General features: G+C 39.2%; 1 protein-coding gene and 1 pseudogene across 1 annotated transcript in view; one reads left to right on the top strand and one right to left on the bottom strand.

Moving 5' to 3' along the window:
• Positions 1-15,236, top strand: part of COPS4 (COP9 signalosome subunit 4) — a 40,483-nt gene extending 25,247 nt beyond the window's left edge. The window contains exons 8-11 of the mRNA XM_035726332.1: positions 6,806-6,921; positions 7,303-7,312; positions 10,334-10,417; positions 14,707-15,236. Coding sequence (XP_035582225.1) covers positions 6,806-6,921; positions 7,303-7,312; positions 10,334-10,417; positions 14,707-14,840 — 344 coding nt within the window. The 3' untranslated portion in view covers positions 14,841-15,236. The remainder of the gene's footprint in view (positions 1-6,805; positions 6,922-7,302; positions 7,313-10,333; positions 10,418-14,706) is intronic.
• Positions 9,002-9,701, bottom strand: LOC118356705 (annotated as a pseudogene).
• Positions 15,237-15,587: the final 351 nt, after the last annotated feature.

Consider the following 15,587-nt stretch of genomic DNA (forward strand, 5'->3'; position numbering starts at 1 on the left):
TTATCTTATTAAACACACTTTGAGTTAATGAGCTGATTGGCTTTTCTTATCTTGACTGCTAGAAAGCTTATTAAATTTGTAGCCCACCTATAAATAGTGTGTATGTATGTGTTTTGATTGTTGCTACTTTTAAATTCTTTTCCGTGTATTCTGAGCAGCTTTAACCATTTTTTTTTAAAGATTTTATTTATTTATTCATGAGAGAGAGAGAGAGAGAGGCAGAGGGAGAAGCAGCCTCCCAAGGAGCAGGGAGCCCGATGCGGGACTTGATCCCAGGACCCTGGGATCATGACCTGAGCCGAACGCAGACGCTTAGCCATCTGAGCCACCCAGGCGCCCCTGAGCAGCTTTAAATTCTTTTTGCAAGGAGATACCTGACAAACAAGTTAAAAGATAGTTAAAAAGAGAAAGTTACCAGGATTGATATAGTCAAGCTTCAGATTTGACTTTGAGCTTTCTGGCTATGAAAAGAAATGTGAAAAGATTCTTTTCTAAAAAGGATACTTTCTAGGACCTTTGAGGATGCAGATGATTCTCAAATTTCTCACATGGGACTATATAGAGAGGACAGATGTTTTGTTCTTCTTCCATTTTAGGCCTTCCTGTTTTTCCTCATTTATCTCTTTTGGACATTTTTGTTTATTGGCATTAAACCCTACATTAGCAATCATGAGACGTAATTTTTTTTTAATTACAATTCATTGTTTTTTAGTATATTCCCAAAGGTGTATAATATTACTACTAATCTGCTTTCTGCTTAGTAGATTTGTCTGTGGTGGGCACTTCATATAAGTGGAATCACACAATATATAGCCTTTTCACTTGGCAAAGTGTTTATCCATGCTGTAGCATTTATCAGTACTTTATTCCTTTTTATTGCAAAGTAATATTCTATATATGAATGTACCACATTTTATTTCCTCATCAGTTGATGGACATTTAGGTTATTTTCACTTCTGGGCTATTAATGCTTCTATGAATATTTATGTAAATTTTTTAAAATTTTAATTCAGTTAATTAATGTATAATGTATTTTTGGTTTCAGAAGTACAGGTCTGTGATTCATCAGTTTTTACCCCATGCTCATTAAATCACAGGCCCTCCTTAATATCCATCACCTAGTTACCCCATCCCCCACCCCCCTCCCCTCCAGCAACCCTCAGTTTGTTTCCTATGATTAAGAGTCTCTTATGGTTTGTCTCCCTCTCTGGTTTCATCTTGTTTTATTTTTTCCTCTCTTCCCCTGTGATCCTCTGCCTTGTTTCTTAAATTTCACATATCAGTGAGATCACGTGATAATTGTCTTTCTCTGATTGACTTGTTTCACTTAGCATAATACCCGCTAGTTTCATCCACATTGTTGCAAATGGCAAGATTTCAGGGTTTTTTTTTTTTGATGACTATGTAATATTCCATTGTATATATATGCCACATCTTTTTTTTTTTAATTAAAAGACTTATTTGACAGAGAGAGACAGCGAGAGAGGGAACACAAGTAGGGGGAGTGGGAGAGGGAGAAGCAGGCTTCCCGCTGAGCAGGGAGCCCGATGCGGGGCTTGATCCCAGGACCCTGAGATCATGACCTGAGCCGAAGGCAGACGCTTAACAACTGAGCCACCCAGGCGCCCCTATGCCACATCTTTTTTATGCATTCATCTGTCAGTGGACATCTGGGCTCTTTCCATAAATTTCGCTGTTGTGGACATTGCTGCTATAAACATTGGGGTGCAGATGCCCCTTTGGATCACTACATTTATATCTTTGGGGTAAAAGTGCAATTGCTGGGTCGTGGGGTAGCTCTATTTTCAACTTTCTGAGGAACCTCCATACTGTGGAGAGTGGCTGCACCAGCTTGCATTTCCATCAGCAGTGTAGGAGGGTTCCCCTTTCTCCTTATCCTCGCCAACATCTGTCATTTAATTTTAGCCATTCTGACCAGTGTGAGGTGATACTTCATTGTGGTTTTGATTTGTATTTCCCTGATGCAGAGTGATGTGGAGCATTTTTTCATGTGTCTGTTGGCCGTTTGGATGTCTTCTTTGGAAAAATGTCTGTTCATGTCTTCTGCCCATTTCTTGACTAGATCATTTGGTCTTTGGGTGTTGAGTTTGATAAGTTCTCTGTAGATTTTGGATACTAGCCCTTTATCTGATATGTCATTTGCAAATATCTTCTCCCATTCTGTTGGTTGTCTTTTGCTTTTGTTGACTGTTTCTTTCTTTTTATCTTGATGAAGTCCCAATAGTTCATTTTTGTCCTTGCTTCCCTTGCCTTTGGCGATGTTCCTAGGAAGAAGTTTCTGTGGCTGAGGTCAAAGAGGTCGCTGCCTGTGTTCTCCTCAAGGATTGTGATGGACTCCTGTCTCACATTTAGGTCTTTCATCCACTTTGAGTCTATTTTTATGTGTGGTATAAGGAAATGGTCCAATTTCAGTCTTCTGCATGTGGCTCTCCAATTTTCCCAATACCGTTTGTTGAAGAAGAGACTGTCTTTTTTTCCACTGGACATTCTTTCCTGCTTTGTCGAAGATTAGTTGACCATAGAGTTGAGGGTCCTTTTCTGGGTTCTCTGTTCTGTTCTATTGATCTGTGTGTCTGTTTTTATGCCAATACCATACTGTCTTGATGATTACAGCTTTGTAATACAGCTTGAAGTCCAGAATTGTGATGCCACCTGTTTTGGCTTTCTTTTTCAATGTTTCTTTGGCTTTGGAGCAGACTTCTAATAGTTCTGATTTTGTGCTCCGCGGCTCTATCACTTGCTGGTGGCGGCTGACGGAGGCACCCTCCCCCCACGATCTATCTTCCCGAATATCACCTCGGATTCACTTCTCCGCACGTCCTGCCTTGCAGAAAGTGTTCGCTTTTCTATTCGTAGAGTTGCAGCTAGTCTTTTCTTAGACCTCTGGTTGAGTTCACAGTTGGTCAGAATGATTTGATAGCTATGTAGCTGAATTCCTGGGACCAGACGAAATTACGGTCTCCTATTCCTCTGCCACCTTCCATGTAAAAATTTTTGTATGAACACAGGTTTTTAATTCTTCTGGGTATTTACCTAGGAGTGGAATGACTGGTACATATGATAATTCTGTTTAGTCTTTTGGAAAGTTGCCAGACTGTTTTCAAAAGCAGCTGCTCCTTTTTACACTCCTGCCAGCTGTGTGTGCAGGTTCTAATTTCTCCATATTTGCTGTCACGTTTATGATCTTTCTGATTTAGACATCTTAGCATGTGTGAAGAGGTATCTCATCATTTTGATTTGCATTTCCCTGAACAGCTTTTCATGTACTTACTGGCTATCTGTATATCTTTAAAGAGAAGTCTGTTCAGATCCTTTTCGGTTTTTAAATTGGGTTATTTGTCTTTTTATTACTGAATTGCAGGAATTCTTATATTCTAGACCTGATCATTATCAGATGATTTGCAAATATTTTCTCCCATTTTGTGTGTTGTTTCTTCACTTTTTTGATGGTATCCTTTGAAACATTTAAGTTTTTAATTTTGATTAAGTCCAGTGTTTCTCCTTTTTGTTGCCTCTACTTTCAGTGTCATATCTAAGAAACCATTGCCTAATCCAAGATCATGAAGATTTGCTCTGTTTTCTTCTGTAAGTTTTATAATTGTAGCTCTTACATGTAGACATTTGATTCATTTTGAGTTCATTTTTTTGTATATGGTGTAAGATAAAGGTCCACTTCTATTCTTTGCATGCGGATATCCAATTGTCCTATCACCATTTGTTGAAGAGACTGTAAGTTCCCCATTGAATTATCTTGGTACCCTTGTTGATAATCAGTTGACCATAAATGTGAGAGTTTATTTCTGGAGTCTCAGTTCTATTCCATTATTTTATATTCCTGTTCTTATGCCAGTTACCACACTGTCTTGGTTGCTCTATCTTTATAGCAAGTTTTGAAATTGGGATGTGTGAGTCCTCCAACTTTTTTTTCCCCCTCAAGATTGTTTTGGCTCCTCAGAGTCCCAGTAGAATGAATTTTAAAATCAGTTTGTCAGTTTCTGCCAAGAATCCAGCTGGAGTGGCACCTGGGTGGCTCAGTTGGTTGGGCATTTGCCTTTGGCTCGTATCATGGTCCCAGGGTCCTGGGATTGAGCCCTGTGTCAGGCTCCCTGCTCAGCCAGGAGTCTCCTTCTCACTCGGCCTCTCCCCCTGGCTTGTGCTCTCTCTCTCTCTCAAATAAATAAAATCTTTAAAAAAAAAAAAAAAAGCTGGAATTTTGATAGGGATTACCCTTAGTCCATAGATCAACTTGGAGACTATTGCCATCTTAGCAATATTAAGTCTTCCTATTTTCCCATTGATTTAGGTTTTTATATTTGAAAGTTGCTAAGAGAGTAGATCTTAAAGTTCTCACCACAAGAAAAAAAAACTTTTAACTATGTGAGGTGATGGATATTAGACTTATTGTGGTAATCATTTTACAATGTATACGTATATCAAATCATTATGTTGTAGATCTTAAACTAATACAATATATATGTGATGTCTGATAAAGTGTTAATCAAATATATAAAGAACTTCTAAAATTCAGCACCCAAAAAACAACAGTTCAGTTAAAAAATGGGCAGAAGACATGAATAGACATTTTTCCAAAGAAGACGTACAGATGGCTGACAGACACATGAAAAGATGCTCAACATCACTCATCATCAGGGCAATACAGATCAAAACTACAAGGAGATATCACCTCACACCTGTCAGAATGGCTAAAATTAACAACACAGGGAACAGTAGGTGTTGGTGAGGATGCAGAGAAAGGGGAACCCTCTTACACTGTTGGTGGGAATGCAAGCTAGTGCAGCCACTCTAGAAAACAGTATGGAGGTTCCTCAAAAAGTTAAAAATAGAATTAACCTACGATATAGCATTTGCCCTTCTAGGTATTTACCAAAGGATACAAAAATACTGATTCAAAGAGATAATGTGTACCTTGATAGTTGTAGCAGCATTGTCAACAATAGCCAAATCATGGAAAGAGCCCCAGTGTCCATCGACTGATGAATGGATAAAGAAAAGGTATGTGTGTGTGTACACACACACACACACACACACACACACACACACACACACACCGGAATATTATTCAGCCATAAAAAAGAATGAAATCTTGCATGTGCAACGACATGGATGGAGCTAGAATGTATAATGCTAAGTGAAATAAGTCAGAGAAAGAAAAATACTATATGATTTCACTCATATGTGAAATTTAAGAAACAAAACAGATGAAAATAAGCAGAAAAGGAGGCGAACCAGAAAACAGACTGTTAACTATAGAGAACAAACAAAGTTACTAGAGGGGAGGGTCAGGGGGATTGGTTAAATGGGTGATGGGTATTAAGGAAGGCACTTGTGATGAGCACTGGGTGTTGGATATAAGTGGATATAAGTGATGAATCACTAGATTCTATACCTAAATTAAAAATGTAACACTGTATGTTAAGTAACTGGAATTTCAGTGAAAACTTGAAAAAATCATGGAGGGGCGCCTGGGTGGCTCAGTTGGGTTAAGCGACTGCCTTCGGCTCAGGTCATGATCCTGGAGGCCTGGGATCGAGTCCTGCATCGGGCTCCCTGCTCAGCAGGGAGTCTGCTTCTCCCTCTGACCCTCTTCCCTCTCGTGCTCTCTATCTCTCATTCTCTCTCTCTCAATAAATACAAATAAAATCTAAAAAAAAAAGAAAGAAAAAATCATTGAAATTAAAAACAACAACAATACTCTGTCTATTATATCTCCATGAAACTGGAAATTAAAAAAAAGAAAGAATTGGGTGAGCCCCTAGCAGTCAGACTACCTCAAATGGGGCCTTATGTCCAGCACTTCGTCAGGCCTTAATGTCACCTCACTTAAGGGAGGATGCTATACTGATCTCCCGTGGTTAGCTGGCCCTACCCTTCTAGACATTTCTCATCTTTGCCTCACAGTAAGGTGCTTATGGAATGCCCAAAAGGAGAGAGGTATTTCTACTGAGCTGTATATGTATTGACTTTGTCAAGTTTGCAGAACAGGTTGCATGGTAGTTTTGCTGCTTCTTGCTAATAAAAGTTTGGGCTAATAGCACAAGAAGAGTAAAGTTAATGAATCTGATAGCTACCCTAAGGAACAGAACCCCAAAACCTAACAGGTTAAATCCATTCAGCCTGTTAGTAGCTACTTGCCAATCACTTACTTTCTAAATATGTTATTTGTATTTAGTTGTATATTATTCAAACTCTACCAAATAAGGCATTTTCCTTACTTTTTTTTTTTTAAGATTTTATTTGTTTATTTGAGAGAGAGAGAATGAGAGAGAGAGAGCACGAGAGGGAAGAGGGTCAGAGGGAGAAGCAGACCTCCCTGCTGAGCAGGGAGCCCGATGCGGGGACTCGATCCCAGGACTCCCAGGATCATGACCTGAGCGAAGGCAGTCGCTTAACCAACTGAGCCACCCAGGCGCCCGCATTTTCCTTACTTTTACAATTTGGTAAAAGGAATAAAGAAAATGATTATGGGGTTGTTACATGTGTAGAAATTTTTAGAAAAAACAAGGAGTCTTTTAAAAGTGGGCGCCTCGGTGGCGCAGTCGGTTGAGCGTCTGACTCTTGGTTTTGGATCATTCGTGATCGATCAGGGTTATGAGATTGAGCCCCATGTGAGGCTCCGCTCAGCATGGAGTCGGCTGAGATTCTCTCTCATTCTTCCTCTGCCCCTCCCTCCCACTCACTCACTCTCTCAAATAATAAATCTTTTTTAGAAAAACGTGTAAAACAAGTTTCAAGCTTATAACTGTCTTATTTATATTTATTTAAGGTTCTAGCATCTTGGACAGAGCTGTTATTGAACACAATTTGTTGTCTGCAAGCAAATTATATAATAATATTACCTTTGAAGAACTTGGAGCTCTTTTAGAGATCCCTGCAGCTAAGGTATTTTCTTGTTCCAATATATAAAAAAGAAGTTAAGAGACTATTGATGTAGTGAGAAAATATGTAATTGATAAATATTGGCAACTGCAATAAAATACACAAAAGCCTCAGGAAAATGGAAATAAATTATTTTAATGTTAACAGTAGTACAGTGATGGAATTGTCTTAGATCTTTGCTTTTTAAGTCTTAAACTATATTTTATGATAAAGTGAGGTGTTCCAGGTTATGATACCTGTTTTGTGAGAATCTTTGCTTAGTGTCTGTTTAAATCCACTTCATAGTGTTTTCTGACTTCTGATGAATTTGAGATTTTGATACATGCCTTACTTCTTTTTCTGTTCTCGTTGACTCAAAGGTTAAATATTTCATCTGTTTGAAAGAATAACTGTGGTAATTCTCTAGGCTATTCTGTGGTAATTTTTATGCTTGATTTATCTTAACTTGACTGAGTTAGTATGAAATTAATTTCATTTTTAGTCATGATAAGGGTTTGGTTGGCTCTGTACAAATACCAACAAAGTACCAGTAGTCTTTAGGGGGTATTTCAGCTGTCATTTAAAAAACATTCTCTTAATTTTAGATAAGAGTAAAAATAAGCAATCAACTTACTTTTTACCTAACTTGCATACCTTAAAGTCATGTAGTAATGGGTCACATCCCCTTTTATCTGTTGGTGAAATTTAATTTAGAATTTCCTAACATAGTTCCTTACTTGTACACATTCAATACACAGTACAGGAATGGAACAATTTGGGAACCAAAGCTTAAGTTCCCATCAAAAGATACTTTCTTTTTAGACTGAGACTAGGGAAATGAATATATATTTAACAATATAATACAGTCTGCTTAGGATTTATTGTGAAGATGGTCAGAATTACTAAAACGACCAAGTCAAAAGCCAGTTTGCTTACACATAGTAAACATGAAACATGTCTTTAGGAGCTAGGTAGAGGATCTTTTGGTTCCCTTTAATGTCTTTATTTTTTTTGAAGATTTTATTTATTTATCTGAGAGAGAGAGAAATAGAGGGAGAGCACTGAGGGAGAGTGAGCGGAGAAGCAGGCTCACTCGATCCCAGGACCCCAAGATCATGACCTGAGCCAAAGGTAGATGCTTAACCGACTGAGACACCCAGGCGCCCCTCTCTTTAATTGTCTTTAGAATCCTTTTAATTTTTTTTTTAAGATTTTATTTATTTATTTGAGAGAGAGAATGAGAGAGAGAGAGTACAGGAGAGGGGGGAAGGTCAGAGGGAGAAGCAGACTCCCCTACGAGCAGGGAGCCTGATGGCGGACTCGATCCTGGACTCCAGGATCATGACCTGAGCCGAAGGCAGTCGCTTAACCAAACTGAGCACCCAGGCGCCCCTAGAATCCTTTTAATTTTTTTTTTAAAGATTTTATTTATTTATTTGACAGAGAGACACAGCGAGAGAGGGAACACAAGCAGTGGGAGAGGGAGAAGCAGGCTTCCCGCCGAGCAGGGAGCCGATGCAGGGCTCGATCCCAGGACCCTGGATCATGACCTGAGCTGAAGGCAGGCACTTAATGACTGAGCCACCCAGGCGCCCCTAGAATTCTTTTAATTTTCACTTATCTATTTATTTAAATTTTTAAAAAAGATTTTTTTTTTTAGAATAACAAAAAATATTTTACTAAAACATAAGATTTACAGAAGTTTCCAGACAAGCCATACAAAATGGTCACAAGCTTTTTCTTGAAGGAAGGATTCTACACTTGACAGCAAGTCACAATGGTATTAGTGAGGGCTGTGATGTTTGTTTAATGTTCCCATTTTGGTTCAGACAATCAAGCTTGTCCATCTACAGCGTCTAAATAAAGTTAGACTTGGCTAGAGAGCATATTCTAAAGAACTGGTTAGCTGCCTTTTAACCAATGCATTAGATCACCATAAAAGGGGGGAAAGGAGCCCAAAAAATTAAAATAAAACTACCTCTCCCCTCAAAAAAAGTATAAAGAAAAACACCCACACCCCTGAAGCTAACCCTGACAACTACCTTCATTCACAGTGCTTTATACTCAAACCATGATGGGGAAATGAATAAAAGCAGAGAAGGGCCACTGCTTTTAAACGTTTCACAACAATCCAGATGGTACTTCTAGCCTCTGCTCATGCTTTACAACAGTGAATCAGGACAAGACATAGGTTTGCTAATGTGCATTTAATCACCAAAGGACTGAAGATGTCTGGGCTTTTATTCTGTAATGTTTCTAAGACTGTGTCCATTAAATGCAAACAAAAAAGGAAGAAGTCTTGGCAGAACAGGAGAACAGGAGAACTTGATGATCAGATCGATTTTAAATATTATTCATGGCATATAGCCTAGTCCATGCTCTAGCTGTTTCTATGGCTTGGGCTTCGTTGGTCTTCCACTGCTCCGCTACATCATTTGCTAATGGATCATCTGGATTGGGAGCACTTAACAAAGCCTGGATCGATAGCAGAACTGTGCGGATCTGCAGTGCTGGGGACCACTTATCTTTCAAAATATCTAAACATATTCTTCCCAACTTGTCTACATTAGGATGATAAATTTTGGTCATGAAACGTACTTTAGGGCTGCCATTGGGTATTCTTCTGGTAGGAATAGTTCAAGCTTAAAAGTCCCTCCCTCAATGGGGGAATCCTGGGGGCCAGCAATGACCACATGAAAATAACGGGCGTTGCCTGCTTTAATGCCAGGAACTGGTTCTGCCAGCAAACGCTGGGTTTCCTTGATAATCCTGCGGGGGCAGCCGGCCATCTTGTCAGATCCCGAGTTCGGCCTCTGGTCTCGACTCGGCTGTGCTCGCCTCACGCACGAGTGCTTAAAAAGATTTTATTTTTTTAAGTAATCTCTACACCAGCGTGGGGCTCGAACTCACAACACCAAAATCAAGAGTCCCAGGCTCTACCAGCTGAGGCAGCCAAGCCACCCCTTTTTAATGCCCTTTTAAATTTGAACATCATTCCTCCTTCAAAATACTACTTTCTTCAAAAATATTATTTTCTTAAAGAATTTTTTAGGTGATAAACACTGTAAATTTAAATGAAATAAAAAGAAAAACCAGTTTGTTTAGGTTTTTTTGAGGTGTGGATCTCAGAAGAAAAATTGTTAGTTTGATTTTAAGCAGAGGAAGAAATTGGTAAGAGTGCTAGGTTCTTGTCCAAAATCTCACAAGTAAAACAGATCCCACGATATATTAAAATAATCAATTATACCCAGAAAGAACTGGGGGATAAAATAGGCAGATTTACAAGAATAATCTTGTGGTGAATGGGGATGAACAATACAGAAAGTGTGTGGGTAGCTAAACCAAGAGATTTCAGTTCTCTTATATGTGAGTAACTGTTAGGTATGATTAAAGTTTGTGAGAGTTTATTGTTTCTTTGGATTTTTTTTTTTCACAGGCAGAAAAATAGCATCACAAATGATAACAGAAGGACGTATGAATGGATTTATTGATCAGATTGATGGAATAGTTCATTTTGAAAGTAAGAGGTTTGGCTTATTTCTATCATAATGAGATGGCAGGAAACTCTTGTATATTTATGATTAGGACATGTTGAACAATTTCCTTTGACCCAGTATATTACTACTGGAATGAACTTATTTCCCAAAGAAATAATTTAAAATAATTTTTATGAACTTACATTCATGGATCTACTTAATGAAGCATTTTTTATGCTGTGGAAAAATTAGAAACTGGAATCGTTATGCCAGTCATTCACTTACTCATCAGACACCACATACAATGTATCAGGCATGTAGAGATGCCAGTGGATTTCTTCTTCAGCAGCGCGTTAAACTCATGGAGGCAGACAGATAAAGTCTATCTCTTGACTCTCGTCAAGCCTATCCTCCTCAGCCCCTATTCATACCTCATTTCCACCCTGGACCTTGCTGTACCTGGAACCATGCTACTTGTAAGATTTGAATTTGAAATACTCTCACCATAACCTTTGGCCTTTTAGCTGTCTGTGTCAGTTAAGTTCCACTCAGCTCCTCCCCTGACTACTTTCGAGCCTCCGGTCCATTAATGTTAACCTTTTTTCCAGGCAGCCCAGCCCTTTTTTGTCTTCACTCTTCTATCCAGGTTGGCATCCATGATTCATTGTATCTTTATTTTTTTTGTAAGATTTTATTAATTTTATTTTAGAGAGAGAGAGAGTGTGTGAGCCGGAAGGAGCAAAGGGAGAGAGGAGGAGAGTCTCCAGCAGACTCCACACTGAGTGCAGAGCCCAACGCAGGGCTCAGTCCCAGGACCCTTAGATCATGACCTGACCTGAAACCAAGAGTTGTTCACTCAACTGACTGAGCCACCCAGGCACCCTGATCATTATTTTCATTACTGTTTCCAGGTGCCCTAGATGCCTTGCTTGTTAACTTTTTGTTCCGGCTGTCCAGGAAAGCTTCACCTGTAATGAACACCATTCTCCATCTTTTCATTCCTGTACTTGGGTAGCTAACTAATGTTGGAGGAGAGTCAGAACACCAGACAGATTGATAACCACTGCAAATTCAAGGTCATGGGCTCTCAACAGTACCTGGGATTCTTTTTTTTGTAAGATTTTTATTTATTTATTTGACAGAGAGAGGGACAGCAATAGAGGGAACACAAGCAGGGGGAGTGGAGAGGGAGAAGCAGGCTTCCTGTGGAACAGGGAGCCCGATGTGGGGCTCGATCCCAGGACCCTGGGATCATGACCTGAGCCGAAGGCAGATGCTTAATGGCGAGCCACCCAGGCGCCCCAGTACCTGGGATTATTGACACATTTCTCTAATCCACCCTTTTTTCCTACTCTGCAGTGGGTATTTCAGATTTCATTTTTCTTAAATCTCAGATTTTTCTCCTCCTTCACTCAGCAGCAAACCTTGTTTCCTGTTTCACAGAAAAAAATATCAGTTTGAAATTAAATTAACTTCTTGATCAGATTTATAAAACGTCTGAATTTTAAATATCATGTGATTATCTTTTTCTTCCTTTGTGTTATACTGGAGGTGGTTTCTGTCTCCCTTTCCAGGTCTCCTTGTGCTTTGGATTCCTTCTCTGACTGGTGTCCCTCCCTCTTAACAATTTTTTAGGAACTTGAAATTAGCAGTTATTTTGTCTGTTTTCATTCTTTCTTGCTCTGTTGGCTTCTTTCCATCAATATTTAAACATACTTGGGTCTCTCCCATTTTAACAAAGATCTTTTTATCTTTCAGGCCTCATTTTGACTTTTCAGCATATTGAGTAGCATTGATCCTTTACGACTTTTTGAACTATCCCCACCATCCACACCGTCTTGATTCCTTCATCTCTTTCACCCCATTCTCCTGCTTTCCCTCCTCCTTTTCCAGCGATTTTTCCAGTCATCTTTGTAGATTCTGTGGTGCCTTTTAATACCAATATTGCTTAGGGCTAACTCCAGGCCTTTTCCTCCTCACTCTACTGTTCCCCTTGGTAATCCCATCTGTTCCCATTGATTGCCGTTGCCATCTCTGTGTGGACAATGCTTATATTTGCCTTTCTAGGGTATAATTCTCTTCTGAGAATTAGACCCAGTGGTGTTAAGTGACTACAGTTTTCCACCTGTTTGTTTGTTGAGCATCTCAGAATGAACATATCCCAAACTGAATTCATTATCTTCCCTCCTTGTCTCCCTTCCACAACCTGCTAGCCAGCCAGCCAGCCAAAAGCTGCATTGTTCACTTTCTCCAGAATTCCTTATCCTTGGCCCCTCTTCTTTGCTGCCCAGAATCCTTTCAGTTTTATCTCCTAGGTGCATCTGGAACCCGTATACTTGTCTTCATTTCTTACTGTCACCAGCCTATTCTGAAACCTCCCCCACCTTCTGGGCTTTTCCCCCCTCACGTCCGCAGTTGCTCCTTTCTGGTCCAGTTGCCATAGTACAGCCAGAATGATTGTGATCTTTTCATAAGGCAAGCAAACAAAACAAATAAAAACCAAATTATTAAATCATGTCAGTTGTGTCTCTGAAGTAAGGCAATGCATACCATAAACACATTTTAAAATTCTTACGCAGCCAAATATGTCAGTTTTTAATTTTATGGCTTTTTAGTTTCCTGTATTGATTTAAAAGGTCTCATTCAGGGCGCCTGGGTGGCTCAGGTGTTAAGCGTCTGCCTTTGGCTCAGGTCATGATCCCAGGGTCCTGGGATCGAGCCCCGCATCGGGCTCCCTGCTCCACGGGAAGCCTGCTTTTCACTCTCCTGCTCCCCCTGCTTGTGTTCCCTCTCTTTGCTGTGTCTCTCTCTGTCAAATAAATAAATAAATCTGTAAAAAAAAAAAAAAAGTCTCATTCACTTTGTGGTAAAACTAATATTTTTCTAAAATTTCTTCTAATATTTTTATTTATGTTTAGAAATATAATCTGTCTACAGTTCATTTTTGTGTATAATTTTAAGGTATGGTCTAGTTTATCTTTTTTTTAAGAATGGATCGCTAATTTGCAAGTACTATTTATTAAGTAAAACATACTTTCTGATCTTTGACAAATATTAGGTTCCACATACATGTTTGGATCTCTTTCTGTAATCTGTTTAGTTCCACTGATCTGCAACAATATGATAATAAACAAATTTATAGTAAATTTTGCTGTTGGAAAAGCATCTCCTACCCCTCCACTGCTATGTTTTTATTGAGTTGAAATTCACATAACATGAACCACTTTAAAGTGAGCAATTCAGTGGCCTTTAGTAGGTTCACAGTGTTGTGCAACCACTAACTCTACCTAGTTGCAAAACATTTTCAGCTTCCCAAAAGGAAATCTTCTGCCTATTAAGCAATTGCTCCTCATCCCTCCTTCTCCCAGCCCCTGGCAGCCACTGTCTGAATTTTTTTAGGACTTACCTATTCTGGATACTTCATGGAAATGCAGTCATGCACTATGTGACCTTTGACCTCTCTCACTTAACGTAGTGCTTTCTGGTTCCATTCATGTCATGGTATGGAAGCGGTACTTTATCCTGCGGTAGAGATATACTACAGTGTTGCCACTGTTCTTAATTTTCAAAATCATCTTGCCTATTCTCAAACATCAATTCTTCCATATTAACTTTAATAATTTCGTCCTGTTTAGAAAGCAAAACAGAGGAAGGGGGGATTATCTTTGTAATTTTGTAAAAATTTATATATTAACAGGGAAGGACTTTTTTTTATGATATTGCATCTTTCCATCTGGGACTCATTTGTGTCTACTCAGATTATTTTATGTCCTTTCTTAAAATTGTTTTATTTTAGTTTTTCTTTTCTATGCCCATTTTTGTAAATTTGGGTGCTGTTTCGAATGGGATATTCCCTCAGGTTTATCATTTCTAATTGCATAGTGCTGGTGCAGAGCAAATCCTGGTGTTTTCATGTTGAGTTTTTTTTGTTTTTTTGTTTAAACATTAAAATACTTACTCCTGAGAGTCCAGTAGAGACAGCCTTGCCTATATAAAGAGATTTGCTTTCTCCAGTAGGTGGCAGTGTCTTATGAATCAAGAAACTGGTGATGAGATCGGTTCAGTGAGGCTTTTATTGTGGTGGTTTTTGTGATTGAGGTACTTTGGTTGGTTTTATTTTCATGAATAATAACATGGATCTGTGTGGATATGGTTTTTGGTTTTGTGCTTTGTGCCAGTAATTTGGGTACTTTCCTGAATTAGCTTAATTTTATTAGCCAAGATTTTTGGAATAGATTTTTGAAAATTAATACTACTGTGTTTATCTTTTAACTCACACTTGCTGTGAATATATGGAGTAATGTTCAACTGTGTACCTTGTTCTTTTGTGTAGCACGGGAAGCCCTGCCGACGTGGGACAAACAGATCCAGTCCCTTTGTTTCCAAGTGAATAACCTGTTGGAGAAGATTAGTCAGACAGCGCCAGAATGGACAGCACAAGCCATGGAAGCGCAGATGGCTCAGTGAATGCTTGCAGGGCTCTGTGCACACAACAGCTTTTACGATGTTGTACAGATTAATTTCATGGTCTCTCCAAAGCATTTGCATCTGACCTTATGTATTTCAATCCCTTTTATGCTGGATTCCATTTAAAGAAGACATTGTTAGAACAGGAAGCGCAAGCATTTAAAAATATGTAGTTCCCATATATTCAGGGTCTCTGTGTCTCAAGCTAACTCAAATGTTCTGAAAGCTTTTTCTTTAAACGGAGTAAGGGAAGTATCCGTGGCTAAAAGGTTTGGGATTTGTGATAACTTTGTAGTCGTGTAAAACGTTAAAAGTGCTTCGTGCCTCTCCAAACGTGGTAATTCTAATAAATGGAGAAGTGAGCCAAATAAAAGTAGTACTTTGTTTTTAATTAGCGAACAGTGTTTTGTTCATTTTTCCTTTCATTTCACTGGACATTGATTTATACCATGTGCTAGAACTGCAAAGCTGTGCCATGTTGCCTGTTCTCTAGCCATTCGGTCACAGAGCCAGTAGCCAGCATGGGGGATACTTGCAGTTGCGCCAAGCACTGGAGCGCACAGGAAGGAGCTTTTCATTTCTTAGAGACAGGTCTGGGAAGGTTCCTCAGAGAGGGTTATTTCAGGCCAGCTTGATAGAGAAAATCGGGAAAGAACTAAAAACAAGTTTGCAGGAAACTTCCAGTTTCCGCTCCGATGTGTGAAGGGCCTGGAAGTCATTACTCCATCCTCACGATAAGAAAAACGC

The sequence above is a fragment of the Zalophus californianus genome, chromosome 2 (assembly GCF_009762305.2).
Source record: "Zalophus californianus isolate mZalCal1 chromosome 2, mZalCal1.pri.v2, whole genome shotgun sequence".
NCBI classification, from domain to species: Eukaryota; Metazoa; Chordata; class Mammalia; order Carnivora; family Otariidae; genus Zalophus; species Zalophus californianus.